At 43.1% G+C, this 27004-nt stretch overlaps 1 protein-coding gene across 2 annotated transcripts in view; it reads left to right on the top strand.

Moving 5' to 3' along the window:
• Positions 1-4816: 4816 nt before the first annotated feature.
• The window catches only part of znrf3 (zinc and ring finger 3), a 64803-nt gene continuing 42615 nt past the window's right edge, over positions 4817-27004 (top strand). For both annotated transcript variants that reach the window (XM_051423824.1, XM_051423825.1), the window contains exon 1: positions 4817-5252. In XM_051423824.1, coding sequence (XP_051279784.1) covers positions 5022-5252 — 231 coding nt within the window. In that variant the 5' untranslated portion in view covers positions 4817-5021. The remainder of the gene's footprint in view (positions 5253-27004) is intronic.

Genomic DNA, 27004 nt, shown 5'->3' on the forward strand with positions numbered 1-27004 from the left:
GCAAATAGTTTCTGATACATCCAGCAGTTACAGAGAGATATTGTCAGATATTTCAGGTCGTGTCCAATATTCACTCTTTTAGTTCTGTTTTCTGGTCTCTACCAACTCACAATTGAAATATCTGGCTCTAGATAAATAATCCACTATTAGCTGTGGCCAGAAAACATTACTATGAGAGCAGTGAGAGTACAGGAACAGTAAAGTTATGGCCCAGCTGGCAAAACAATGAGCTGAAACTCACTAAAGTTCTGTAAAGCAAAGGATAGCTGCAGATTCGGGTGATAATTCGACCCCTTTGACATTTTTGTTTGATACATTGTTATAATAAAAAAAATCAATTATAGCCACTTTAACTTCACATCTTCATGAAAGCCCATTTGTTTGGGAAGGCGCTCAATAAAAAAATATTTTATTGTTATTACCAAAGGACTCTCCACCATCTCTCCCTCAGTACTGGTATTTTTCCCCCCTGTCCTCAACTTATAATTCATTGCAGAACATTTCATGAGAGTTCCCCACTGGGGTTTGTTCAGTGACATCATTGCAAACATGCAACATACTCTGAGCCGGCTGGAGTCAATAGTCATCACCGTACTGTGTCATCATGGGGAAAGCATCTCCCATAATCTGGGGGACCATGGGGCCCCCTAATTGCTTTATGTAATAATATGCTGCAGTGATGCGCTCTTCTGGGAGCCATGAATGTAAATGCTCCCCCTCCTCATCATCTCCTTTCTTCATTAAAACATAACGTCAGCACCGTGCCAACAAAGGGCCAATTCACAGAGGCTGGGAGCCCGGTTGGTACGCATAGTGCTGCAGTGAAGGACTGATCAAACACATTCAAATGTTTCCTTTGGGTATTATTAGTAACCCGTCATCTTGTGTTTATTTCATATTTATTTATTTATTTTTCCAGGCAAGTCAATTAAGGACAAATACTTATTCACAGTGACAGTCTGGAAGGGGGGGTTGCAGAAACAATGAGTATCATTGCAGTTTTATGATAATGATGTATAGAAATCTGTAAAAGAGTGAAGTAGCTCAGGGATAAGCTGGACAGACACATGAGAGCTCGGACACAGTAGACAGCACAACAGATACGTTTGCGGAACAAGGGCACCATTAAAGCAAATATAAAATGTTGATATACCGCTGAAAGTTAGCATACACCAACAATTAGTTCCTTTTTAACAAGTACTTATCTGTTTTTATCTCCCTTGAAAAACCCAGTCCTCATGAATTACATTATCAGCTCGATACTGCCTCATTTAAGATTCATTTATCTCCTAAATTTTATTTTCCGTGTTGTATGAAATTGGGTTTAATGTGGAGTATATTACAAATAAACTGAGTAAGCTAGGATGCAACTAACCAGTATTTTTAAGTTTACTATTACATAAGACAAAGACAAGTAAACTCTCATAATTAAGAAATAGTGGAACTATAAAGAACACTCAAACATTCAATAAATTTGTTTTGACGATTGACTAATGAATAATTCAACCATTAGTTCCAGCTCTAGCAAGGTTTATATAACAGAGTCGGAGGAGAAAATAGTATTTAACTGCAAACAGGGTGAAGAGAGAACAGAACAGAGGAGCTGTGCAGCATTTTAATATCACTTGAAATGCCGTAATAAATCCTACTCCAACAAGTTCAACTTGAAAAGACACCCAGGGTCGATTGGGAGAGATGGCACAGTAATGCACAGAGCTGAGCCAGCCATCATCTCTCAAAGTCATTCTCATCCTCTGCACTCTCTCAGCCTAAACAAGTGGACAGCTGATTCTTCTCAGGGTGGCCTGAGTTTAGACACTGGTGTAGAGAGAGACTGGAGCGTCAGGAGAGGATCCACAGCTGCTGTCAAACGACAACCACATACTGAGTATGGAAGGGGGATTAAGTTGTCAGGAAGGAAGCAAGAAAATAAGGCATATTCTTGAAAATACAATATGTCTTTTTAATGACTTTAAAGAGCCAAATGGTCACCAAAAAGTCCCCATATCATACTCTCTAAATAATCTGGAAAGCAAACCATGTAATTCAAGTAAATTAAAGTAAACTACAATGAAGTATGTATGTATTGAACAGTTGCAGCAACCAGCAGAGGGCAGACTTGCAATAAAAGAGCAACAAGACGTTCCGTGAGTAATTGGATCACTATAACTTGTTGCCCTAATGCATTTTGTGGTCTATTGGTAAACTGATAATGTAAATCTAATTTAATTTCATCATTAAGCTTGCAGAGATTGTGCTTTTAAAGTCCCATCATTTATGTATTTATTCATAATAGAGCTGTGTTATGTGTGTGTGAGCAAGAACAGAAAGTGTCACAAGGCAGATTTGGTACATGTGGTGTGGATCAAGATTCATAAAACAGAGTGACGTCCAATGTGAACTGTAAATTATTGTCATGCTGGAGGCGCTGAAGAACTTCTTAAATTTCGGCTTTGAATTGTCCCCCCACCCCTCCCTTTCTTTTGAGTCCGAACACATGTTGACCATCATGCTTTCTTCCAGAGGCGGCTGCATTCTTGACCTAAAACGTCCTCACAGTTGGTTTTCATAATCACACTGCCACACAGCTGACAGCAAGATGAGACCTTGTTTTCTGGGCTTTTTTGGACATCCATCATTGTGAGGAGCTCACCCTTCAGTTGAGAGCTTAAAGTGTTTTCTTTGCAAGAGGCCAGTTTGGTGGAATTATTGGAAACAGGCCTTCCCAAAGTGGCATTATTCAATTACGTGTATTATTCTTTTGTAATATTGTGAAAAACAACTTTCAGATTCCACTGAGAGATTACACTCGACATTACGCTGTCACCTTTAGGTCTTGTAACCTACATTAAAGGCAGAACAACGCTTGTACATTATCATCACCACTTGCATAGCACTATGAGCTCCTTTCATGAATTGCTCTGCGGCACAAAAATCATCTAATTTTGTAGGAATGAAAAGATAGTGTGTTTATCTATTCTTTCAGTGTCCTTTCAAGACACAGTGTGCTTGTTTGCAGACACATAATGAACAGTCTGACACACTGAAAGAAAAGGCACCAGGCAGAAGATGTTCTCCAGGAACCGGCCAGAATGGAAGTTTAACAATAGACTCTTTATTCTAAACAGAGAGTGATTGAGAAATAATTGTCTTCTTCTATAGTAAATAACAGCAACAGTTTGTTTGAAAGAGAAATGCAGGATATACTTTAAAGAGTACATAATGAAACTGGTGTTTATCAATAAATGCATGATGAATCATAAAGCTGCTCACAACTATAACTTGTCTTTCCAGACGCTAATTTGACTTATAGACATAAATTATGTCAAGTTGCATTTAAACATTCAGAGGTTTGTCAAATGCCTGAAATTATCTATGATTAGCTTATCGGGCCTGTCTGGATGACGACAACTACTTTGAAGATGAAAGGCAACGGTTAATTGGAGATCCATCTGTCTAAAGACTGGTGTGTCATATGTGCAAGTGAAATGCCCTTAATTCATGTGCAATACAACAGCGCATGATTAAAGAGAAATGAAGACGATCAACATAGGTTTGACAGAGACTTAAAGTTTCCCTGTATCTTTAAATAGACAGAATAACATAGATAGACAGATAGATAGATAGATAGATAGATAGATAGATAGATAGATAGATAGATAGATAGATAGATAGGTTACTTTAGTATTTTATTAATAAATGCAAATAGCACTTTTATAGCAGACTAACACACACAAAACCAAACTTATCTGTGGTAGTCAAGAAATAATAAACATATAAATTATAATATCTATATAATGATAGTGTCTGGTAATATTCTGTCCATGGTTAGTAAAGCCTACTGTTTACTGTATATTTTCTTGTATTGCTATGACATGGTGCTTCATTGTAATTGCACGGGTGGGTGTTCTATAATGAATTAATCTATAATGCACAGGTATGTACAAGTATGTTATTGAATTAACAGACGAATATAGTATATCGTCATATAGAGTTAACAGTACACAGATATATAGATAATAACAGTATATAGGTATATAGAGTGATATAATGAATGTTTGCCAATTAAAGTATAATATTGGATGTAAGTCAATAGTTTGTGGCTGTTTAAGAGACATATAAGTCACTGTTAGTCATCATAATAATGTGAGGAATTTGGTATATTATTAATTTTTCCCATGGGAAAAAAATATTAAGTTTCTTTTTTCTGTCAGAGCAAAGACCAAAACAAAAAGAAATATAATCGTTATCTATCTCACTCGAAATGAGATGTGTCAAACTCAAGCAAACATTGTAACCTGCAGGTGATTAATTGTGAATCAGATTGAAAACTTAGCCCGGTTGAAGCGTCCTGAGGAGGGTAGTGTTGATTTTAAGGTGGTACGACAGCCAAAAACGTGTTAAACTCGGGGAAAACACCACTGGGCAGCCCGAGCTTGCAACAACGGCTTAAAATATACCTTCTGGTTGATAATCAACCCAACAAGACTGAATACGGCCAAACGTAGAAGCGCAACTTCCATATTTCTCAAACAATAAGTCCCCCTCTTTCTGCTGAGACGCGAAGTGCGCGGTGCCTCCTTAACTGAGTGCTGGCACTTCAGAGTGGGGAGTGCAAAGGAGAGGGTCAGAAAGATTGGTGGGTGGGGATATGGCCCTTTTGGGAGAGAGAAAAAAAACTAAAAAAAAAAAAAAAAGAAAATCACGTGTTTGGAGATCAAAGGAGATCCGCTTTGTAGAGGACGAGGAGGAGGAGGAGGGGGGTGAGAAAGAAAGAGAGAGAGAGAGAGAGAGAGAGAGAGAGAGAGAGGAGAGAGAGAGAGCGTTTGGAGGCAATGTAATTGACAAGGCTTGCAGTGGTGAAATAAACACGCTTCAGCCCAGGCTCCGCTTTTATTGCACAATTCTGACTCTTTTGACGCATCGCCTGTAGCGCGCGCAGACCCGATTTCAATTACCTTCACCCGATTAATTAATCCGTGTGAAATTATGTCCCGATCGGCGCAGATCCAGCCGGCAAGATGATGATTTTACCAAGGAGAGGCTCAGATCGTGTGCCCGACTCGGTGGTCCTGGTGATCTTCGCGGTTGCCGCTTCCCTTGGTACCGTTCTCGCCAAGGATACTGCCTTTGTGGAAGTGGTTCTGTTCGAATCCAGTCCCAATGGAGATTATACTACTTACACGACTGGCTTGCAAGGACGGTTCTCCAAAGCAGGAGCCACGATCAGCGCGGAGGGGGAGATCGTTCAAGTACGTGACAAGCAAGCAGCACCGAGCAACAGTACCGGGGCACGGGTGTAATTTTACCAAGCTGCCCTTCTTAAAACTTTTTCTACATGGGGGGTTGAGGGGTGGGGGGGTTGACAAGAGTTGTATACGGTGTGTGTGTGTGTGTGTATGTATGTATGTATGTATGTGCGTGCGTGTGAGCGCGCGCGCGCGTGTGTGTGCAGGCAGTGTGTGTGAGGATGGTACTAAGCTCGCAAGCATATGCGGTCACAAGATGGCTCCTATCTTGTGGAATTCATTCAGGGGAAAACATGCTCTTGCAGGTTATTTTGTTGATGTCTGGAGCTAAACTTGGGCGCTCTTCAATTGCCCTCATCCAGAAACACACGCGTTTGGGACGTGTTTTCCTAAAAGAAAGTAACAAAAACCATAACACCGCTTCCAAAAAAAAAAAGTTTGTCAACTTTTTACCGAGCCGAGGCTTTACGCATTTCACAAGAGCAACAGGGGCTGCGAGGCTACTGTTTGTGCTTTTTTGTTGTTGTTGTTTTGAACGTTTATCCGTCTCAGCGTTGAGTGTTGGGGCCAAATATACACTGCTCAATGGCAAAAAGTGACTTTAAATTGCGGAATGCGTTTGTTTTTATTGACCGTTCAAACGTGTAAACTAACCCACACGTCCCGCCGCTCGTAGCCTGTTACTATGTAGCCGTCACCAACCCTAGCCTTTGAAGTTGCATGTTTTTGGTTTAGGCTCCCTTGTAACTCTTTTTAAGGAGTTTTTTTGAAATCCATAGAAAGAAGAAATGAGTGATCACAGCCTCCATGTTCCACGTTTTATTTCCTGGCCCCGCAGTTGATAAGTGCACTTGGCTGGAGCTGGTTGTGCTTGGATCAACCATCCAACTTTGATCGAGTAGAAGTCACTAAAATATGAAGCTTTTCTCCCGGAGCCAAGTGTTTATTTGAAGTTTTCTAATTCTTGCTTAATCTACTTGGCTGCTGTTTGTAGGGCAGCTCAGAGTTTGGGGTCCAGTCATGTGCCAGAGATTTAATGTTTCATGTTTTATTCCCTGACCTCTAACTCGCCTTGTGTTATTGCGTTAGTGATGGAGGGACCAACAGCTCGTTCAGCTCTTTGTGAAGGATTGCACTTGAATGTAGACCAGGTTTTTCGTGGCCTGTATCCACAGTTTTTGAAGTTTTATCAATTTATCTGGAGGTCTAAAATCCAAACAGCGTATAATGCACATCAAGTTATTCTGGATGAAGCGTGGTGATTCAGTCCCTTGTTACTGATCGGATCCCACTTCACTGTGAAGGATTTCTCAGATTTTTAAGTTACATATTGCATCACTAAGGTCTTACTGCACAAACGATGCCTCACAAGCCACAGCAGGGATGATGGTCAAGTTATCTTTTTTTCATTTGTTGTGTAAAAGCCAGTAGCTGCTGAAGTGTGACCTCAGACTGAAGAAACTATTGAGCTCCATGAGATCATTGGTCTGTGCTGGGAGGCCAGGTTACAATGCAGCCTGTGCAGAGAGAGAGAGACTTGTGGGGTGGGGGGTGTTTTTCTTTTTTTTTTTTTTTTTTAAATACTGCAAATACACATTTGAGTTTAATCCAGTTCACCGAGTTGCATCAAGTGTGTACGGGTGGGCTGCATCGCAAGAAACCTCAACCTTGTCGAAGAATTTCTGCAGCATGCCACCATGAGCAAGAGTCTCGTTTATCTTTCTGTTCATATGCTCTGGTACTGAATTTACACATCTAGTAGCATCCATCCCTTGCCACTCTGCAACAATGCCCGTATCAGCTACACAACAGCATCTTCTCAGTGCACACATGCATTTTTTTTTATCTCCTCAGAAAATGCAGACTCTTCCTTTGAAAGAAAGATGAGATGTGGGGATCAAAGTAGGGGATACTCAGCACAAAAATGGCCCCTGTTTATACACAGTGATGGCCATTTGGCGCCACTCGGTAACCACACAGAAATGTCGGACCTCAGCTTTACATTGCAAACCACATCTATTTAGGTTTGCTTTCTTTGCTAACATAGCTTCTGACCACTTAGAGGCAGCTTATATTTTGTCAGGCTATAATGAGGGGCAGTCTGTCCAGTACGGCGCACTGTCTTGAATTTCTTACAGCATATATTCTACCAAAGATTTATGAAAGTTAAAACTGACAATGAATGACAGCCATACAACCTGAGGAGTATAATTTTAAACTGGTATCAAATTCCCCACTTGCAAATTCTATACTTGTGAAATAACACTGGAGCGACGTGTTGGGAAATTGCTGCGGTGTTGTAACGGATATAGTCTTACACTGGAATTGGGTTGAACACAAATATTTAGGTTGTGAATTCAGTTGTCCACAGTGACCTCTGCAACCATCGCACTTTTACTTTTGTGAAGATTTGAGCTTTCTTCTGTTCAGTGAATAGGGTGCTTGGTTTGGTCTGCTTGAGGTTTATGGGGCCTTCTGGTCCTCTCGTCTGCTGTTTGAACAGTGCCCTGAGGGGTTTGCGTTGCCATGTGTGTACAGTAGTGGCCAGACCTCAGCAGGTATGGGTTCAAATACAGGGGAAAAGGGGGGCTTGGCAACGTTCCTGAGCAAAGACCCAACCACGATCACCGCTCATACACCCCCAACTCGCCTTTGCTAATTCCCTAAAGCTAACACCCGCTCAGCTCTGCCTGAAGAGTGCGAAAAGTGGCAAACGCTGTCGGGGCCAAAAATAATAAATTAAGTTAATTTGCCATCGCTCTGCTCTAAGGGGGGAAGCATGACGACGCAAATCTGGCCACAGTGCCAAACCCTAGGCTTCCCAAGCCAGTTCCCTGATTGCTCCAGTTAAACTCTGTAATAGTAAAGTAATCAATGTCTCCTTAAATCATGCTGTCAGAGTGTGTGTGTGTGTGTGTGTGTGTGTGTGTGTGTGTGTGTGTGTGTGTGTGTGTGTGTGTGTGTGTGTGTGAACAGGCATTTCCCTAAGATGACTTTGAGTGTATTTACAGCAGTGCTTCTTAACTATGGTTCTTGGCAATAAGACAGCTGCAGGTTGTCCATTCTGCCAGGTAGTAAACTGTATTCACCTCTTGTCCCAGATTTAAATACTTCCTGATTAGACTGTTAAAATGAAAGTGGCCTAGTAAAATGAAAATCCAGCAGTGCTCTGGGCCCAGAGAAATTGATTAAGTGATTTAGAGGTGCTGGACTCAATGCTTTGGCTTCATATTTTACATAACAGAAGGGAGGGGAGGCTGTGCACATTACTAGCAGCAGTTTTGACTTGAGTTAAGTCTATTAAGCAGGGCAGTGATGACTCCACCAAACGTCATCCAGGTGACACCTAGACTGGCAGGGGTTGACAAAGCCAACTGATACTGAAAGCACTCTGCTTGGTGTAATCTAATTTCTGGAATGGCCTTGAAAGAGGCAGGATGCTCAGTCAGGCTAGCCACCATGTTTTCCACATTCACATCATTGTTGACAGCGCACACGCTGATTAGTAAAAGTTCGATGCGAAGGGAAACCTCATCTGCTGCTCATCATTCACTATTGTCTCGCTGATGCCAAATCGTCTTTCCTGTAGCGAGATGAGCTGTGATGCACTGCATGAGTGCACATCTGCCTCTGATTTCCAGCGGGCTTGTGCTGTCAGCATGTGAGTGAGGAGCTAAGGCAGGGACGTGGCAGGGGCACCGAGAGGACCAGATGGAACTCACAGTGTCGTCGGCCAGAACCAGAGGGAATAATGTGGCTTTTGCCTGCTTCCTCTCAGAAAGGACACAGAGACAGGGACATCCCCTGAATCCAGCATCAGGAAGAAGAGGCTATAGTTTCCCAACACCCATGAGCTGTTTCACCTTTGAACTTCATCTCCATGCACACCAAGTGCCAGTAACTATAGCTGGGAGACTTCATGATGTGGTTCTTTGAAAGTGGCAGTTTTTTTCTGACTGGATGTGCAGGGGGAAAGTGGTGGTTTTGAGCTAAGACAACGATGAGCTTAAATACTGGAGCTCCTACCTTGGAGCTGGCAAGAGTTGTGTCGTGCTGCATTTAGACTATAATGAGAGCTTTAGTGGTTTAAGGCATCCAGCGCGCTTTCTCACCACAGGCTGGAAACCCCAAGAGGCCATAATGGGCCGGTCCCAGACGGGAGGTGCCAGGGACCGGGCCACTCCCAGCGCCAAAGCAACAGTAGCAGTACACAAACGCTGGTTTAAAAGGTTAAAAGTGCTGCTCCCTACTTTTTTCCATTTATTGGCTTGGCGGTCGCAGCTGTATTTTAAGTGCTATCGTCTCTTAACCGCCACCCTGTTTCACTTTCATGTCCCAGCCAAAGTAATTTGAGGCTGCGTTTCTCCCCTTTTCGGAATAGAACAGACTAAACTGTTTTTCTCTTTCTCTTGCTTAACACCCCCTCCCACACACACACTCTCACCCCCCACCACCAGTCTGCTCTTTTTGATGCAGCCAAAATTTCTCATGCATCCTATATTGCATCTCAACTTCTTCAAGTGAGAGTTTCACCTATTTTTTCACCAGAGTGTACTAAAGAATTGTTCAAACTCTATTTGTATTAGGGTGCCCGACCATGAACTGCAACATCCCAGTCCCTGGACCCAGTTTATCATCAGAAGATCTTCAATTGCTTAATTTGTCTGGACAACCTTTTAACAACCCAAAGATGTAAAAAATTTACAGTGATTATAAAATGAGAAAAAGTTGCAAATCTTTGCATTTGAGAAGTAGGGACAAACAAATAGCTGGCATTTCTCAGACAGCTGTTTCAGCGACTAATTCTATCACAGTTTCACAGTATATAGGCTATGTGAAATCATGAAAAGAAAAACAATTGGATTTGACAATTGAATTCTATTTTTAGCCTTAAACTGAAAGTAGATTGCCCATAGTGAACATTCAGGTGTCATCTCTCAGTACTTCAGACCTCTTTATAATTGGCCACACTATCTCCCAAACCAGCAGCCTCTGTTTTCCTCTCCTGTGCCTGGCTCTTTCACACGGTCTTTCTCCTGTGTCGTTCTCTTTGAGCTCATTCCCACTCACTGCACAGCTCCACCTGGAACAAGTGCATGTTGGTACTGGTGGCCCCAGTAGCTATGTTAGTTTCCACTGGGCTGAGTGGCTGAGCCGATCTTTGATGTCCCACTCTGAGAGAGATTAGCAGTCAGTGATGGTGCTTGCTGCTACTTTCTCCCCAGTACCCAGGCCTCTCCCAGGGGAACCCTATTCCCCCGTGTCGCTCTCCCCCCTGATCTCCTATTGATTATGTGCCCGAGTTTATTTGTATGAACGTCTTGTGTTTGTCCTCTGCTTTACACTCCAATGATGAGGAAATGTTAATTCAGCTTTGCCCCGAGGCTGTGATTTTTCTCTGAGAGCTGGGAAATGCACCAGAAAAGAACATCACACTTTGACAGGTGGAATAGTGTTGTTTTTTTCCCCACCACCTGTCTTCACTCAGTTATTTTAGAAACACATTTGTAATGAGTCAAAGATGACAAAAAGTCAGGAGTGGGTTTTTTTGCTTTCTGACTTGTCCCTGGTGTTTCTGTCTGCGTTTGATGGAACAGCGCTGAAAGGCCCAGTCCATCCCCTCAGCCCATATTTTTATCCACTGACACAGAAGGTCTGCAAAACAAAAGCTAAGGGGTCGAGGGTTATGAAATGACAATGCTCACAGTGGCTCATCCAGGCAGAGGCATGCTTTGTTGTTGGCCAGGAATGTGCTGACTAACCGTGAAAGGCCACTACGCCAGCCTCCCCTTTTGTTGTACTTTTTTTGCCAATAGACTAGGAAGGTAGCTGCGCAGGGAGTCCATTTCCTTTCGAGCGCTACACTCCATCTGCCTCCTTCCCCTCCTACCTCTCAATATACTTAGATCCTTGTGCGCTCAGTCCTCTTACTACTTGAGTTTGTTTTCATGAAAGGAGATCTTATCAAAGATCTGTCCCACTCACCCAAGTTCAAGAAGAAAGGGTACAAAGTTCTTTCTTTTGTGTACATTATATAATTATCAGCCTCACATGCCTAAAAAACATAATGTTGCTTTTAATGAAAGAAGATCCTGTCCTCTTGTCATTTTGATTCATACTAATTTGTTTTAGCCCTAGATGCAATTTCTTTGGTAATTGTTCAAGGAAGCCATTACTGGTTTTGTGCACATGATCACCCTCGACCTAATGCGTTATATTAATGCTGTGAGGGTTCTCCTGACAGGCCCTCTGTCAGAAACCCTGCCATTTTTCATTTCCACCCCTTTTGTTTCCTTTAATGGATTCCAACACAACCATAGCAAAGGTCATTTACAGGGGTGCCAGATGGGGACAAATCAGTTTCAGGTGGAAGCTCTCCTAACCCATCATGTTCATCTCTGCCCTAACCCTCTCATCCTACACCGGTTTCGTGTGTGTGTGTGTGTGTGTGTGTGTGTGTGTGTGTGTGTGTGTGTGTGCGCAGTTGTTCCAGTAATGAGGAGGATCCAGGCTATAACACAATGGGGCCAGAGGTATGATGGATTGGGCTTGCTTGGTCTGATGAGAACAAGCTGGGTTATCTGCACTGTTTTTTGGTCTGGTAGAATGCTGCATGTCTTCCAGCTCCACAGTGAAGATGTATCACTGCATCTTTGCACCTCCTCCTCTTCCTGTTGCTAAAGATGCGCCCTAGATTTTTGAAATGAAAAATTGGCTTTTCTTTTTATGTCGTCCCTGTATCATGAGCATACTGAAGATATTGGGGACACAGGTTTTCTATTTTCTGTTTGCTGCCTTTTTTTGACAAAAGACTGCTCTCTCAAAGCTGAATATTTATTTTTGAAGGCTCAGTTTATGCCGTGCAGTTGCACTGTTCTGATTCTACTCTTAAGATAAGTCTCCAAGGGTCAGGTATAACTTTTCCTTTCATGATTCTACAAATATAGTACCTTCACTAACATACCATGGCAATAAAAAGTCTGTAGTAAAGCCTTGGGTTTTGATAAAGCCTCCACAATTCCTCCTGCCCTTCCCCTCGACCCCCGTCGGCAGCTCAGGCCATGCTGTGTCCCTCTCCAGCCCCTGGACCCTGATCAGGGAGGGGCCTGCAGGGTTGGGTGAATAGCGGGTGGGAGTCGTGCTGCGGGTGTAAACCACATGAATGTGCCGCCTGAACAGATAGGATCAGGCGAGGCGGGGAGGCCTGGGAGGCCGCAACGCTCGGCGCAGCTCCACGCGCTAACATCAAAGGCAGTGCTGAAGGGAGGGGGGAGGAGGGGAAGAAGAGAGAGCGCGAGGGCTGGGCCAAACTCTTCAAAGGCCTCTGAGTAATGCCGGCCCTGATATGCAGTGCTGCAAAACTGAATGATGATGTAATTGCAGGCCTTCGAGCTAAATCCGCCATACAAATAAAGGTGGAGGTGTTCCCTTGCACAAGCACAGTGAGAAAAATGCTTCAAGTGTTTGCTGGTTGAAGCCAGAGAGTTTAGAACACCTTGCAGGCAAAGGCGTTAGGTCACTTCCTGATGCTATGCTAATGTAAGGATCCTGGTGGAAAAAAGTTTTATTTACGTTTTTGATGGAGGACTTGGAACAGGAAACTGTTTTTTATCTGATTTTAGCAGATAGGTTAATCCACTGGGCGTTTCTAAAGTACACAACAGGTGTAACAGCGTTGACTCTGTTCTTTGTAAAGTTTATACAGGGTCTGTGTGTGTTGTGTGTGTGTGTGTGTGTGTGTGTGTGTGTGTGTGTGTGTGTGTGTGTGTGTGTGTGTGTGTGGCAAAGAGTGTGTACATGTACTTTCCTTGTAATGTGTGCTAAACCAAGCATGACCACAGATTCTTTCAAAGTGCCCCCATGATCATCAGGCTGATAACTCATTGACAGCTCCCATGACAGTTCAGAGGCACACGCTGCAGGAAAGTATCTCCCTCGTTGAGAGCGCACAGCAATAATTCACTGTTTGATTTGGTTTGCCAAAGGTTATTTGCATGCCTCTGATTGAAGTTCTCCTTGCAGTTTTTTTCTGTGATGGTGTGTCCATTTGATGTTAAGTTAGCAGTAAACAGCTGCACTTTTATTTATTTGGAGTTCATGCAGAGGTCAGCCTTTTAACTCCTGCATCCTGGGTCAGACTCGGAACTCAGGATTGCGGCACAAATCCTTTGTTGGTGGTTGTAAAGAAGAGACCTCCTTGTTTCGAGCATGTAGAATGTAGCCATTCATGACTATCACAGGACCATCCACCTAATCGCTGTACTTGAATGGATGGAAACAAGACACAATTCATACCAAAGCAAGGACTACAAATAACAGTTCTTTTCTTATCTTTTCACTTTTTGAAATAATTAAAAATGGCCACCAAATTCTTCAAATAGCTTTCTCTGTGATGTACAACAGAGAAAAGTGGCTTGTGTATTTCTTTGTCATTTCTACTTGATTCTTTTGCAATTATAAGTAGTATAAGTAGCTGTTGATTAACTTTGTCGACCAACTAATCAATTAATGATCTGGTTTCAGAACATATGTCAGCCAAGCAACGTTAAACAGATTGTGCTGTTGGCAGTATACCGTAATTGCTTTAATTCCTAATTAATTCAGGTAATTGATTGAAATCAGTTGGTAACACCAGTTTCATTTACACTTCTGATTTTCATTCCAATCCTATTAAAACACTCTGTAAAACAATGGAACCTGTTGCAGCAGTTTCATATAACTATATCCAAACTGATATTGTGTATCAGTAAAGTAAGCTTGCAGGTTCACTGTGAGGTATTGCAATGCCTTTATTCCAGTGTCAGTGTGCAGGTGCACTGCGCCTCTTAAGTGCTGCTGTTAAATAAAATCTGCAATTGAACTTCATGCTGTGGGTAACAGCAGACTGTCCAAACCCTCCAGCCACAGATATTCTACAAAACACTGCGATACTGTACAAAACAGCATGTACAACCACTGAGGGAAAGCTGTGATTCAGGATGTATTTAAAGTGGATTTTCCTTTTTTACCCCAAGTTTGCACCACATTGTACAGTAGGTCTACCTGCAGGTACTCAGTATATAATTGATTCAGATTGGGATTGGGGGTCAAAGAACTGAGAAGAAAGAAAACAAACACTGAGGCATGTGAACTGTTACAGTATAGCATTTGAGATAGAAAAGTGCAAATGGAGTTGAGACGTCTAGACAGTCCCTTGTCAGTTAGGCTAATGGATATGACATTTTCCGTCATGCAAATTGTGTTCATGCTCTTGCAATCCTGCTACTCCACCCATGCCCACCTTCAAAACCCCCCTGGCTCAATGTGAACCTGAGTGTACATGAAAAGGTCAGGACAATTACTCCTGGCCAGCTGTGTCCATTTCATTCCCCTTGCTATCTCTCTCTCCACCAATCACTGCCCCTGCATGTTGCTGTCAGGAAAAAAATGTCAAGGTATTTTACTTTTTTCAGCATACACAATTACAGGTCACTAATATGAGTTAAAATGGGAAGGAACGATCACGTCGTTTTTTGTGATGGAGCACATAATTATTCACTGCGCTTTCTCAGTCTCACCCCCTTTCTCTCTCTATCCAGATATGTCACTGTGAAAGCTGCACTTTTCATTTTTAGCACTTTAAAAAAAAAAAGTCACAGAGCAGATCTTGGCTATTCTTTGCTCGACGGTGTACGGGCAGTTTGTCCAAACACACTTGGCTCGCTAATGATAACGTGTCCTCGGACATGTCAAGGAATCTAGTTTCTCAGAATGCTGTTTTGATAGAAAGGACAGATCGAGTGGGAGAAGATGGGAATGACAGAAAAAGACTGGCCAATACAGCCCTTTGCTATTCCGTCTGCATCCCACAGGCATGTGACAAAGTCAAATTGTCACCCCCGGGGTGACATGCATCCCGCAGGCATTTCGAAGTAAACACATCCTAGGGATGTGGCTCTGAGATTTGGATAGTAGCCTCACCAGTCGGTTGGAAGCATCATTCTCTGTCATATAACAGATGCCGAAAGATATGAAATGTGTATATTGTAGATTTATGCAAAAGATAGAGCTCAGATATATTCTTGATCTAACTATCATTAAAGGAATAATTCAACATTTTGGGGTATACTCTTATTTGCTTTCCTGCCGAGAGTTATATGAGAAGATTGATACCATTCTTATATCTGTCTGCAAAATATGAAGCTACAGCCAGGAGATGGATAGCTTAGCGTAGCATAAAGACTGCAAACAGAGGAAAACCCTTAGTCTGGCTCTCCGCAGAACCTCAAATTGTAATTTAATTGTAATTCTTTTTCTTTTCTTTTACAATATATCTTGTTATTTAAGGAGCTTTTGATATGGTGGTAGGTTTTGGTTTGGAATCAGTTGAAATGGATCTTAGCAGAAGCATCCTACAGTCGTACAGAAACTCAAACAGACATTGCAGGAGACGGCTTTACGGTACCAACCGGATATGATATAAATATAAGCTTCAATAATTGTGGGATACTGTAGTTCTGTATGCTTGACACACTGTTGGGCACATTGAGCTCACATGGCTCCAAACACCACAGTTTTTTGTTAAGGTACAGTAGTGTGTTAATCTTTGTGGCAGCTTCAATTTATAAATAACACAAATGTGATGTGACAAAACATGATGAGCTGATCAAATCTCAGCGGCGAGGTGTAGAATCTGAATCCACTATTACTAATAAAATCTCATCTGAGGAAACTGAACATGTTGTGCTTCCTAGCAGATGCGTCAGTCTGTTTGCTTCCAGTAAAATCTGCAATAGATCTGCTCAGAAAGGCTTTTATGTGAATTTTGCAATGCATGCAATGGTTTCACACTCCAATGAGGTTTTCTGTAGCACTGCCACCAAATGCTAACAACAGGTTAGGGCCAATTTTACAGTAAGTAAGCTCGCCTGTTAAGACCATTTCTAAATGTTCGTGATTTGATTTTTACACCAGGCCGTCCTTGTGCCTAACTTTAAGCCATTTCCTATTGGCAACCACATGTAGCATATTTGGGTCAGCTTTTCTGCAGCATTGCCTCAAGCTAAGCTCACGGACAGAGGATTTGGTAAGCTACTGATGCATACATTCATCATAATTATTGTTTTGCAAAAGCTGGAGTTAGAAGTGCCTAGGCAACGGAAAGCTTCAGAATTCAAATTAGAGTGTGGGATTGAGCTTTAAAGTTGTGGCTGTTTTTCTGTTTTCTGTTATTGCATCCTAGAAAACTCTACCCCCTGTTGGCTGGTGTTGGTTGCTTATGTATTAAAAGCTTGAGTTGGCATGGTGCATTTGTTCTCTGACGAGCTGAGGTGGCATGGGAGAAAGGTGAGGGAAAACCCCTGAGTATAAACTGCATTCTCTTCACGGGTACGAAAACAAACAAAGCATTTCAGTACACCTTCAAGCCATTTCACTTAGAATTGCGCTATAATGAAGCACAAAGCAGTGACTGCAAGTACATTTCTTTGTCTCATCATTCCTTCCCTCCCTTTCATAAGTTCTTTCTGTCTGTTTTCTGCTCTCTTTCTCTCTGTCTTCTCTCACTCTGTTAAGCATGGGAGGGGAAGGGGGAGGGGGTATAAATGTGAGACCACACATGCTGTGTCAATGTTTGCTAGAATAATTAGAGACAATGTGGGCCAATAACGGGAGGAGTGCAGTAACCTGAACTCACTTTGTTCTGCCCCGGCAGCAACACAAAAGCCATTTACAGATGCATAGATCCGCGGGCTCAGAGCAGGAGCAACTGCACTTTTTGCCGGAGCAGTGCTCGGCTCAGAGGATCTGCAGGGAAATGGATTGGTTTCTGTGGAACCTGAGCAGTCCGCTCTCACTTCACCGCTTTGTATTAGCTCAAAGTGATGCTGATGTCACGCTAAAGGCCTTTTAAGCACTGCCTGTACATCCCTGCCACCACCCCAAAAAAACACCCCTACCCCCTGTCACCCTCCCCGGTCGACCAACACATGGCCCTGGATTAGAGGGCCCTCTTTAACTAGAGGATATCCGGCCACTCGGTATGCAAAGAGCCTGTGGATTCCTGACATGAGTGCGAGAGCTGGACTTAGAGGTGACTTTCAGTGTAGTTAGACAACTGTTGGATTAGCAGGACACATTACGTTGACTCTGAGCCAATAGGAGGGAGCCTGGCCAGGAGCAGGGTGTACTTGGTCAGATGCAGGCTAATAGATTCTTTTGAGCTATATATATTAGTTTACATTTTAAGGATGCCAATCCAGCATGGCTTACATTAAGCACAGCAGTGTAGAAAGCTTCAGAGATAGCAGTTCTCCCCAAAATAATAGGTGAAAGCCCCCGGAGGTTAGAAAAATAAGACCAGAGCAAGAACCAGATATAATTTTTATGCTTCAACGTAAGACTGAAATACTGTCTCTTGCATGGGAGGGACAGAAATACAATTATATGCCTAAAGATCCGCAAACAATGCATGCTAAGTGTTGCCTAAGCCGCGGGTGTTTCCCTGACTGTAGCGGAGTGACCCGCTGCTGTGCTCACACCCCTGGGTGGACCAACTGGTTTGTCCCCTCCGGTGTCTATCTTGAAAGGGGACACCGCTATGGGATGCATACATCCCCTGGAGGTCGCTGGTGTCATTGTGGCACCTGTCCCCTCCACTCTCAGCCCATGTCAACAGCTCAGATTTATTTACATTCACTCTTATTTTCCAGAGAACTGAACAGGAAACAGCAGAGGGTTGGTTTGTTTCTTCTGGAGGTTTACCAGTAATCACAAACTCCATCAACTGACTACTACTCACTACACACCTCTCAATATAATTTAACTTTATTTGAGTAATATTTCTGAAACCAGGTAGAGGAGATAAACAGCTAGAGGGTCTTTCAACCGCACTCAAGCTTGCAGCTTGCAGAAGTACCGCAGTAGTAATGTTCTGTACTTGTTTGGAAACAGTTCTATGTATTTCTGCTACGTCTCAAGTCGTATTTATGGGTACTTGTCTGTAAACTTGATTGCAGTTACTTTTTGTTTGTTTTTTTCACCAAACCGCATGCATCCCAAATCTCACAAAGAGCTGGTTTGGTTCAGAAATATATTGTACAGAATAACTCGTTCTTTAACTCTTCGTCCCCTCAAATTTATTATTGTTAAGTTTTGTTTGACAGAAACTCCTCTTCTCTCCTTTTTTAGCTGGAGACAACAGCTTTCGTTTTTTTCTCTTCTACCCAGCGTTCGCCTTTAATCATTTTCAGATCCTCTCCCTGCCTCCTCCTCATTCTCTTCTCTCACCGCTTCCTCTCTCGTCTCCTTGCCCCCAACTGTCCCCCTCCTCCTCCTCCTCCTCCTCCTCCTCTCCCTCTCGTTCCTTTCCACTGGGCTGATGTTCAGTTCTCCTAGCAGCAATGTGTTCCTCATCACAGCTTGTGTTTCCTCTTATCTACAGTTCTTTTATCAGTGGCCGCCACACATGGCCAAGAGACGAGGAGAAGGGGGGTGGTGGTGGGGCAGCTGATGCTATCGGCAGGTGGGGATTTCACCACCAAGTTCAGGGGCCCAGTGTGGCCAAAGGAGGGCCAGACCGGAAGGGTCTGATGTGGGAACGTGCAGTGTGAACTCCGAACAATGTGAGCCCCACTGTCATTGAAACACGCACATCTTTAGGTGTTTTTCTTAAGTCATGACATAAAAGTGACAGTTCTTATTAAACAGAGATGTTTCTTTTTCTTTGGATTTGTCTTTGATGAAGTTCAAGCTTCGTTAGCTGGCTCTTTTCTTCACCTGTTCAGCCATGCTGGCTAGCAATGCTTATGCTATTCACCTTGAGCCATGTTCAACAGCAAAATCTGAATGTTGTGTGTAAATGTTGTGTTGTGTTGTTTGTTCTATGGCAACACCAAAATGGGAGGAAAGATATTGTGGAAAAAGGCAAAAACCAGTGCATGTTCATAAGGAACAGCTGTTATTGCTGCAAGACCCATAAAAAGCATCACTTCACCCAGTAACAACCTATAGGCCTACCTGACAGCAGGTGTAAAGCAGAGTGTAAAGCCTTTCATGAATTTGCTCCAAGGATGTGCGGTGTATGTGAGGTTTTTTCACCATAAAACGGACATATCCTTGATGTGAATGGAACGAAGAAGAGGGATGGTGGGGAGAGAACGGCGGGTAAACCAAAGCACAGGCTCACAAAAGCCTAAAATGATATCGCTGGTGGATATCTGGATGCTTGGGATGCCTTGGATGGCTGCTGTACACTTTTGGCTTTGTCTTTGTGGGGATGAATAGAGGCCTCTGTGGTAGTGATGACAGGCTTCTCCGGGCTGGTCCCTGGCTGGCTGGCAGACTAGGTGCTGAAGGTCGGGAGACTTCAGCTCTCTCATAGGGGCAGAAGCCCGACAGGGGATGCTGGTCGTCCTGGTTCTCACTACAAAAGACGCTCTGTTCTCTGCCTATGACCAGCCTTTGTTATTGTGGCATGCCAGGTACACTTATACACACAGGTTTAGTTGGGAGCCAAGGGCCCGCATCACCAACTGCACCCCCAACCTGTGTTTGGATGTTTTGACACGGTTACAGGGTTAGCTGGTTTACAGATGTTGGATTTTGATCAGAATTGCTCAACATTAATGTGATGGAGCTGGGGATATAGTTTAGCTCAACTCAACAGTGTAGCATCAAAACAACATTATTTACCGAAGAAAACTGGCAAATATATTCTAAATATTTACCATACTATAAAATATTGGCAGGATGATGTATATCGGTCACATCCTGAGGGCAACACATTAGGATAGTAAGTCTACAGTGATCATTGCCTTTTATAGACACACATAGATAGCGTATGAGAAGTATGAGTGTGTTTAACTTTGCAAATTTTCCATTTGTCAGAGAGTTTTAATATTTTATTCAGTGTTCGACATTGTAAAGAGAGTAAAGAGATTATGAACAATGACAAGAAAGGTTGGATTCCTGACTGTGGGCCACAGTAAGGAGCTGGTTTTGGAGCTGAGACGTAGCTTGCTGATGCTGCCCTCAAGTCATACTCACCTAGTGATGTACAGGAGGGCGTTTCAGCAGAGAAGGAGCTGCCATGGCTGTCACAAGAGGTTTCCTCATTCTTCGTTCTGCTCTAATACAGCACAGCACAGCTGGCCAAGACAAACGTGAGGTAAACACACTGCTCACTGGACTCCGTGACTCACCCTGTAACATGCTAGCAGCATGCCCTGGGGACTCTAATGGCTGAAGCTAGCTCTGGTCGTTTCATGTTTTTTGAATTATTAACGATCCAAGGAGAAGATGGGACTTCCACACGCGATGCATGAAGAGTGAGAGCTCTCCCAGACCCTTTGCATGCCCTCCAAGTTTATCCCAGTCGCTCCTCTTGAAGATTCACAGAGCCTCTTTGATCCGTATGTTGTCCTCCCAGCTGGGAGGCCAGGGGATGCAAGCAGCCCTTTTAGTCTCCCATTTCAAGTCACACATTCTTCCCTTAAGGACCCAGAGGTCCTGACCCTGAGTTGCAATGGAATTTCATATGCAAAAATAGGCAAGACATGCCAGGCTCTGAATATGCACTCATCCTCCTATAGTGTTCATCATCAGTGGATCCTCAGAATTAGGTATTCATCTTCAAGGTGTCATGGCGAGGTGTATGTTAATTTTAGCTGAAGAAGCGACCGACAGACAGACCTTCCCTGACCCTTTGTCTTCCACGGTCCTTTTTAATATTTTCATTACACTGATTATGCATTTCAAAAGGGCCTGTATTGCTCATGGCTCTATGGCCGTAAGACTGTCAAAGAGACGTGCCTAACAAATGCCTCACTGTTTAATACAAACATGGAGCTGGAGGCTCAAAGTAACTGCCCCTGCAGACTGGATTTTAAAAATTAATCACATAATCATGCTGCGGTATAAAGCAGCTCAAAGCCACATTTAGTTCATATGAGGCTCTCAAAGATGAGTTCTGCTACATTGCATCACTAATATTGTCATACAGTTTGCCAAATATGCAAATTCCTGTGCACCCAACAGTTGGCTTCCAGGGAAAGCTCAAGTTGGCATTTTAATGACATCCTGTTTGAATTACGGTAACTTTGCATAGTTTTTCCAGCTTGTTTCTCGTCTCCAGAGGCAGTATTTGCCATGGCCATCCCTTTTCAGAAAAGGGCTTGCAACCTGCAATCCTCTTAGATGTGGAGCCAAATGCCCCAGAGGTTACAGCCAGCTAAGTGGTTCCTTGTTTCTAATAAAAAAACAAATCAAATAACATGGATCCCTAGGGGTTTATAACACTAGAGTCATGAACTCTTGGGCAGATAAATCTCTTCCAAATATCCCCATACAAAGGCATGGATGTGGGAGGAACTTGTTGGCTTTGATTGTATAATTTATAAGCCACAATGTGCTGAAGAGAGAAGAGTAGAGGAGGGGAGGGGGGGAAAGCTCTGACCACTCAGCAATGGAACAGCCCTCTCGACTGTGAAATGACATGATCTTTAGAAGTTGGCCATTACTTTATCAAAGCAACCTTGGTAGAGCTGATGGCAGGAGGTGCGGGTGTGTAAAGCGGGTTTGATGTTTAACTCTTCAGGGACGAGTCTGCTTATTCCCAACCCTCAGTGCGACCAGTGAGAACAGGGGGAACAATACTGCGTTTGTGCGCCACTCTGCACTCGGCCTGCTGCTAAACAAATGTTCGGAGGAGGAATTCTGGTGGCTGGCCTTGCCCCTGGGTCCAGGCTGATCCTACAGTGACTCCACAAACACTCTCTGGGGCGATCAAAAGAACAGATCACCCTTTATAGGGAGCTGTATGGTAATGTAATTATTTCCACGCCAATTAAAGTTTACTTTTCTCTCCCCTTGCCCTAAGTAGACTATTTATTTTGCTCCTGCAGCAGAAAGGGAAATTTTCTGTTGCCCAGGGCACAAACATGCATTTTTGGGGAGGTGCAGGCTCTGCAGTGGGTGCAGTGACGAAAGGCATAACAGTCAAGTGTATGCCACTTTCTGTGCCTGTAATTGCCACTGATGTTGTGGTAATATTTACAGAGTGGTTAACACTCCCACTGTCCTGAATAACTTGTTTTCATGGTAGTTGGGGTATTTTACATGGTACAGGTGATTCAATTTTCTCAGAGGCAACTTCGCCAAATCTTATGAAATCCTGAAAAAATCAAAACCATTTAAGTAGGAGAATCTAAAGCGTATCCCCTCCCACTGTGGAATGTATGAAATCCATGGACCCTGTCCTCAGGCAGTGGTGTGGGCTGACAGGTTTGGAGATGAGGGGGATTGAATGGCCGGGTGACATGGATCCACACCCAGACCTTCGGTCCATGTGGCCCTGAGGTGACTAGTAAAAGGATACACACAGATAACTCTGGACATTATGCTCCTGTTTTTTCAAGAATAGAAGAGTTCACAGTTAAAAGGGCTGGTTCACCCAAATTACAAGATTCCACATGAGCTAACTTACTCTGAATAACACATACCTCACAACACACAACACCTTATACCTGACCAGATGCCTTATTAAATCTTTTCAGGTTTAGCTTTAAACACAAAACAAAAATAGTTTTAATGGACAGTAACTCAAACAATCAAATACTCCATTATATTCTAATATTAAGTTTTGCTTCTTAGCTAAATGGCCAGCTCACTCTTTGATAATAAAATTGAAAGAAAAAATAAAATATTTGATTAGATTGGTTGTGCTCTGATTTAAACAAATAAATCAGATGGTATTTTATCAACCTGGAACTGGATCCAAACTGAAATAATGTTATCTGAACCCAAATTTACACATACACATCTGAACCAGTCTCACCTGCTAACACCTGCCACTGCGAGTCTTCCCTTCAAATCATTTTCCACCACCTTGGCCAGGCCTCAACTTGGCCCAGCACCTTTCTGCCTTTTATCTCTGCTGATGGAGCCAGCCATTGAAGCAACCTCGATGCCACCCCAACCCCTCCCCAACCTTTCTCTCTGTCTCTTTACCGCGCGCCTGCACAATAGCTTTGCTCGGCAGAGTTCCAAGAACAGTGTTTGTCCAATCACCACTGCAGCCCCACCCCCCTTTTATTGGTGTGTGTGTGGAGGGCCAGTGAGTGAGCGAGTGTGTGTGTGTGTGTGTGTGTGTGTGTGTGTGTGTGTGTGTGTGTGTGTGTGTGTGTGTGTGTGCACTGTTTTTCAAGCAGTCGAGAAGGAGGTGTGGCTGGATTGTTATGGTAACTTAAATTGCAAAAAAAAAGTACTGAGCTGGATATCTGCGATGGAGTTATGTCGAGCATCCAAGTTATCTGGAAGTAAAAGTCTGCATAGACAGTGTTGGATGACTTGCAGTTGGAACGCTTCCAGGTCTTTCATGGGAAATGAACTCCGATTGAATCCCCAGGACAAAAGATGAGCAACTGTATTAGAAAATATCTGGTTCGTCAATTAAAAAGTCAAAGCCAATGAGATATAAATTGGTTAAAAAGTAAAGAAAATAAGTAATTTACAACTTTCAAAGTGCATAAACATCCAATTCTGTTGTGTACACCACTAATAGTGATAAGAATTAAGAATTAATAAAGATTTTGGCTTGTTCCTTATTGCAGATATGAGGTGTTGTGAATTTGCTAAATCTCTGAATCTGTGACTGGCTTTCTCTCCATAGCAACTATCCAGGGGCTGAGGCATAAGGGTAGTGTAGTATTTAGAGCGATCTGACATACCAAACTGATGGGCGAGGGGAGAAAGATTTCCTTTTTCTCAGGTAGTCAAAAAATGATGCTCATAACATAATCATGTATCCTTGAATTGGGATTTTGAATCCTGTGCTTGCTTTCTCTCATTTACCCCTTTAATCTCCCTAAATACACACATACACACACACACACACACACACCTCTTCTGAAGTCCTAAGCTTCTATACCCTGAGCCCAGCTGCTCTGCCAGGGTAGGGCCGTTTCATTCCCTTTTGTCCATGCCACTGACCTCCTAGCGCACTGGGAGCACACCTCTGCGGGGCCTGGCCCGTAGCCGGACGCTTGATGTGGACATTTTTGGAGCAGCGGGTCCCCCTCACCCAGGCAACCAGGCCCCTTTGAGCCCTTACCCCACACTGTTTGCCCAGCCACTCTTTCCTCCTCGGCCAACTCTTCTTCTTTTCCCCCTTGCTGTGGGACTGGAAGAAAGCTTGAGAGACAGCATGTTGTTTTGTGCTCACTGCTTGGTTGTGCTGCTGGTGGCCGGCTTCCTATGGTGCACCAAAGCTCCCATTCACTTTCTCTCCCTCTCTTTCTTTGTCCTCCCCCAGGGAAGGAACCCCTGTTTGATCACATTAGGGGAGAAAGAGAGAGATCAGTGGTGCTTTTGACATTCCCACTAGCTTTTGACAGTCTATGTGCTGCTGATCAGTTTGCCCGGCACTAGCAAGTGGCCTCTTTTGAATATCTCCTTTTTCTTTTATGTTTTTAAGGCCAGCCATTGTGAAGCCTTTTGATTAGAATGTGTGGGTAGAGCTTAACAGGACTGTTGCATCATTTCTTATTTCACACTTTTCTCTTGATTCTGCTCTCCCTTTTTTGAAAAAGGCTTGTGTTGACCACTTTTTCAGAATGTCAACATCCGCGATCATATATGTTGAAAAACATGTGCTTTTAAGTAGAAGAGATCCGCAGCATGTGGATGAGCCATGACAGCCTTTTTGTGGTGATCAAAGCTGAGGCAGTCTGATATATTGGCCATTTGAAAAGCAGAGATGCAAGCACAGTTGGTGAGAACTGTAGAAGTTTCTTCAAAAGCCAAATCACTGTGTGGGAGTTGAGCAATTACTCACTTTGATATTATACTTTTTTTTTAACACTACTCGGAATCACTCTGATATTGTGACCCCCCCCCTTTGATCTGCAAAGTTTTAGTATATTTGAGAAAGCTGACATGGTTTTGGGTATGACTACTTTACATCCATTGAAGGCTATGCTTCAAAGAATCAGAATTTGCAAAAGCCTTAAAGAAGAAGGCCTCTGGAATGTTGTTTTATTTATGCCAAAAATGCCTGGCCACAATTAACCAACCACAAGCACACTGAATGTCAATTTAGGTCATTTTCTACCCTCACAAAAGCCCCGGACTTGGACCCCATGAAGCAGAAAAAAGCTGATGTAATGGGTTTAAGAAAATCTCCAAGGGGAGTCAAACCTCACCCACACACCCCTAACTATCCCTCTCCCCTTCTACTCTGTCCAAAATCCCACCTCATTTCCACCACCCGAACCCCTCTGAAGTGGTCACCACCTTTAGTCACAATACAAATATGGTCACTTTGATTGATCCCCAAGTATTGCAGGTTTTCAACTTTTTTTTTTTTTCAGGAAGTGTTTGAGCTTTTAGATAACAGTTTGTGATGGTAAATAAAAAAAGAGAGAAAAGGTTTATGATTCACTGATTTAGTGTTTGGGGTGGGGGAAGGGGAGCAGGCGATGGAGGCAAAGGGATGAGGGAGAAAAAGAAAGGACGGGTAGGGATGGGGGGTGGGGGTAAAGAAAAGAAATCCCAGCCTTGGCACACACACACAGACTCTCTGTGCAGCGTAAAGCACAAAAGAAACCTGTAACGCCTCCAGATTCCTTCTAGTCGAGTATCAAAGACATGCTTTGCTTTTAGAACAAGAGACTAGTGGGTAAGATAGGACTGAGTGAGCCAGTGAACCCAGCACTGGCTCGGTTGGGTGCTGCGAGTTAATCTCTCAGATAGGATTTTTCCCCCTTCTTCTTCTCCACCTCCTCCCTCTCTTTGGGGATATCGGTATTACTGTGTGGCTCTGAATAGAGGGACTTGTCTAACCTGATCACTGGTCAGAATAAAGGCAGGGACAGGCTCTGAAAACGCATGCAGAGGTGGTTGCTTCTTTCAAGTTCAGAGGTGGGATAAACCTGCCCACTGGTCCATCCTGATAGCTGGAGTCTCAGACCTCCCAGAATTAAAATAAATGAATTAAAAAGGTTTCTTTAAATGGAGGTGTCACATGGGAAGTATCTAATTGAATGAGATCTCACATTTTGTTGATGATCTTAAAGTTTTTATTGAAGGCTTGTGATAACTATATGTCAAAGTTTAATTCACTTTGCAGTCAACATAAAGCCTGGATTTTTGCTGTATGCTTATTTGACAATTACTGTCTATATTAGGGCAGCAACTAATGATCTTGTTATTGATTCATCTATTAAATTTCTCAATTAATTGTTTGTTTCCCAAAGCCCAATGTGATGTCCTCAAGGGGATTGCATTGTCCAACTAATAGTCAAATGTATTGTTGAGCTCTAATAAGCCTCTGCAAGCACAAACTGTATATGTATTGTATCGGTGTGAAAAACTTGCATGCATCTTATCCTTAAAGTTACAACAAAGAAAGAAATTGGTGGTTTGGAGAGCATCCAAATAACTTCCAGTGTTCCTGTTCTTGTCATTTAAGGTCTTCCCTTATGGAATATAAGTGGGAAGCCTAACGATGAATCCCCTTCTCTCTATTTAACCACCCCTAATTCCACTCCAATCCATGTTCCTCCATAGCATTATTCCTGGAAATGGCCCTGGCTTTGTTTATTCACATTCTGTCTCTCCTTTAGAATAACGTTAGCTTCTCGGAGGGCCTTGAGCTCCTGGATCGACCTTCCCTCTTGTTTTGCCCTCCAGGTTGTCATGAAAGATGATCGTGCAGCCATTCAGAAAACCAAGAGAGCAAGGGAAAGAAAGAAAGAGAAAGAAAAAAGGAAAGAAAGAAA

Source organism: Dicentrarchus labrax, unplaced genomic scaffold, assembly GCF_905237075.1.
Source record: "Dicentrarchus labrax unplaced genomic scaffold, dlabrax2021, whole genome shotgun sequence".
In the NCBI taxonomy this organism is placed as follows: Eukaryota; Metazoa; Chordata; class Actinopteri; family Moronidae; genus Dicentrarchus; species Dicentrarchus labrax.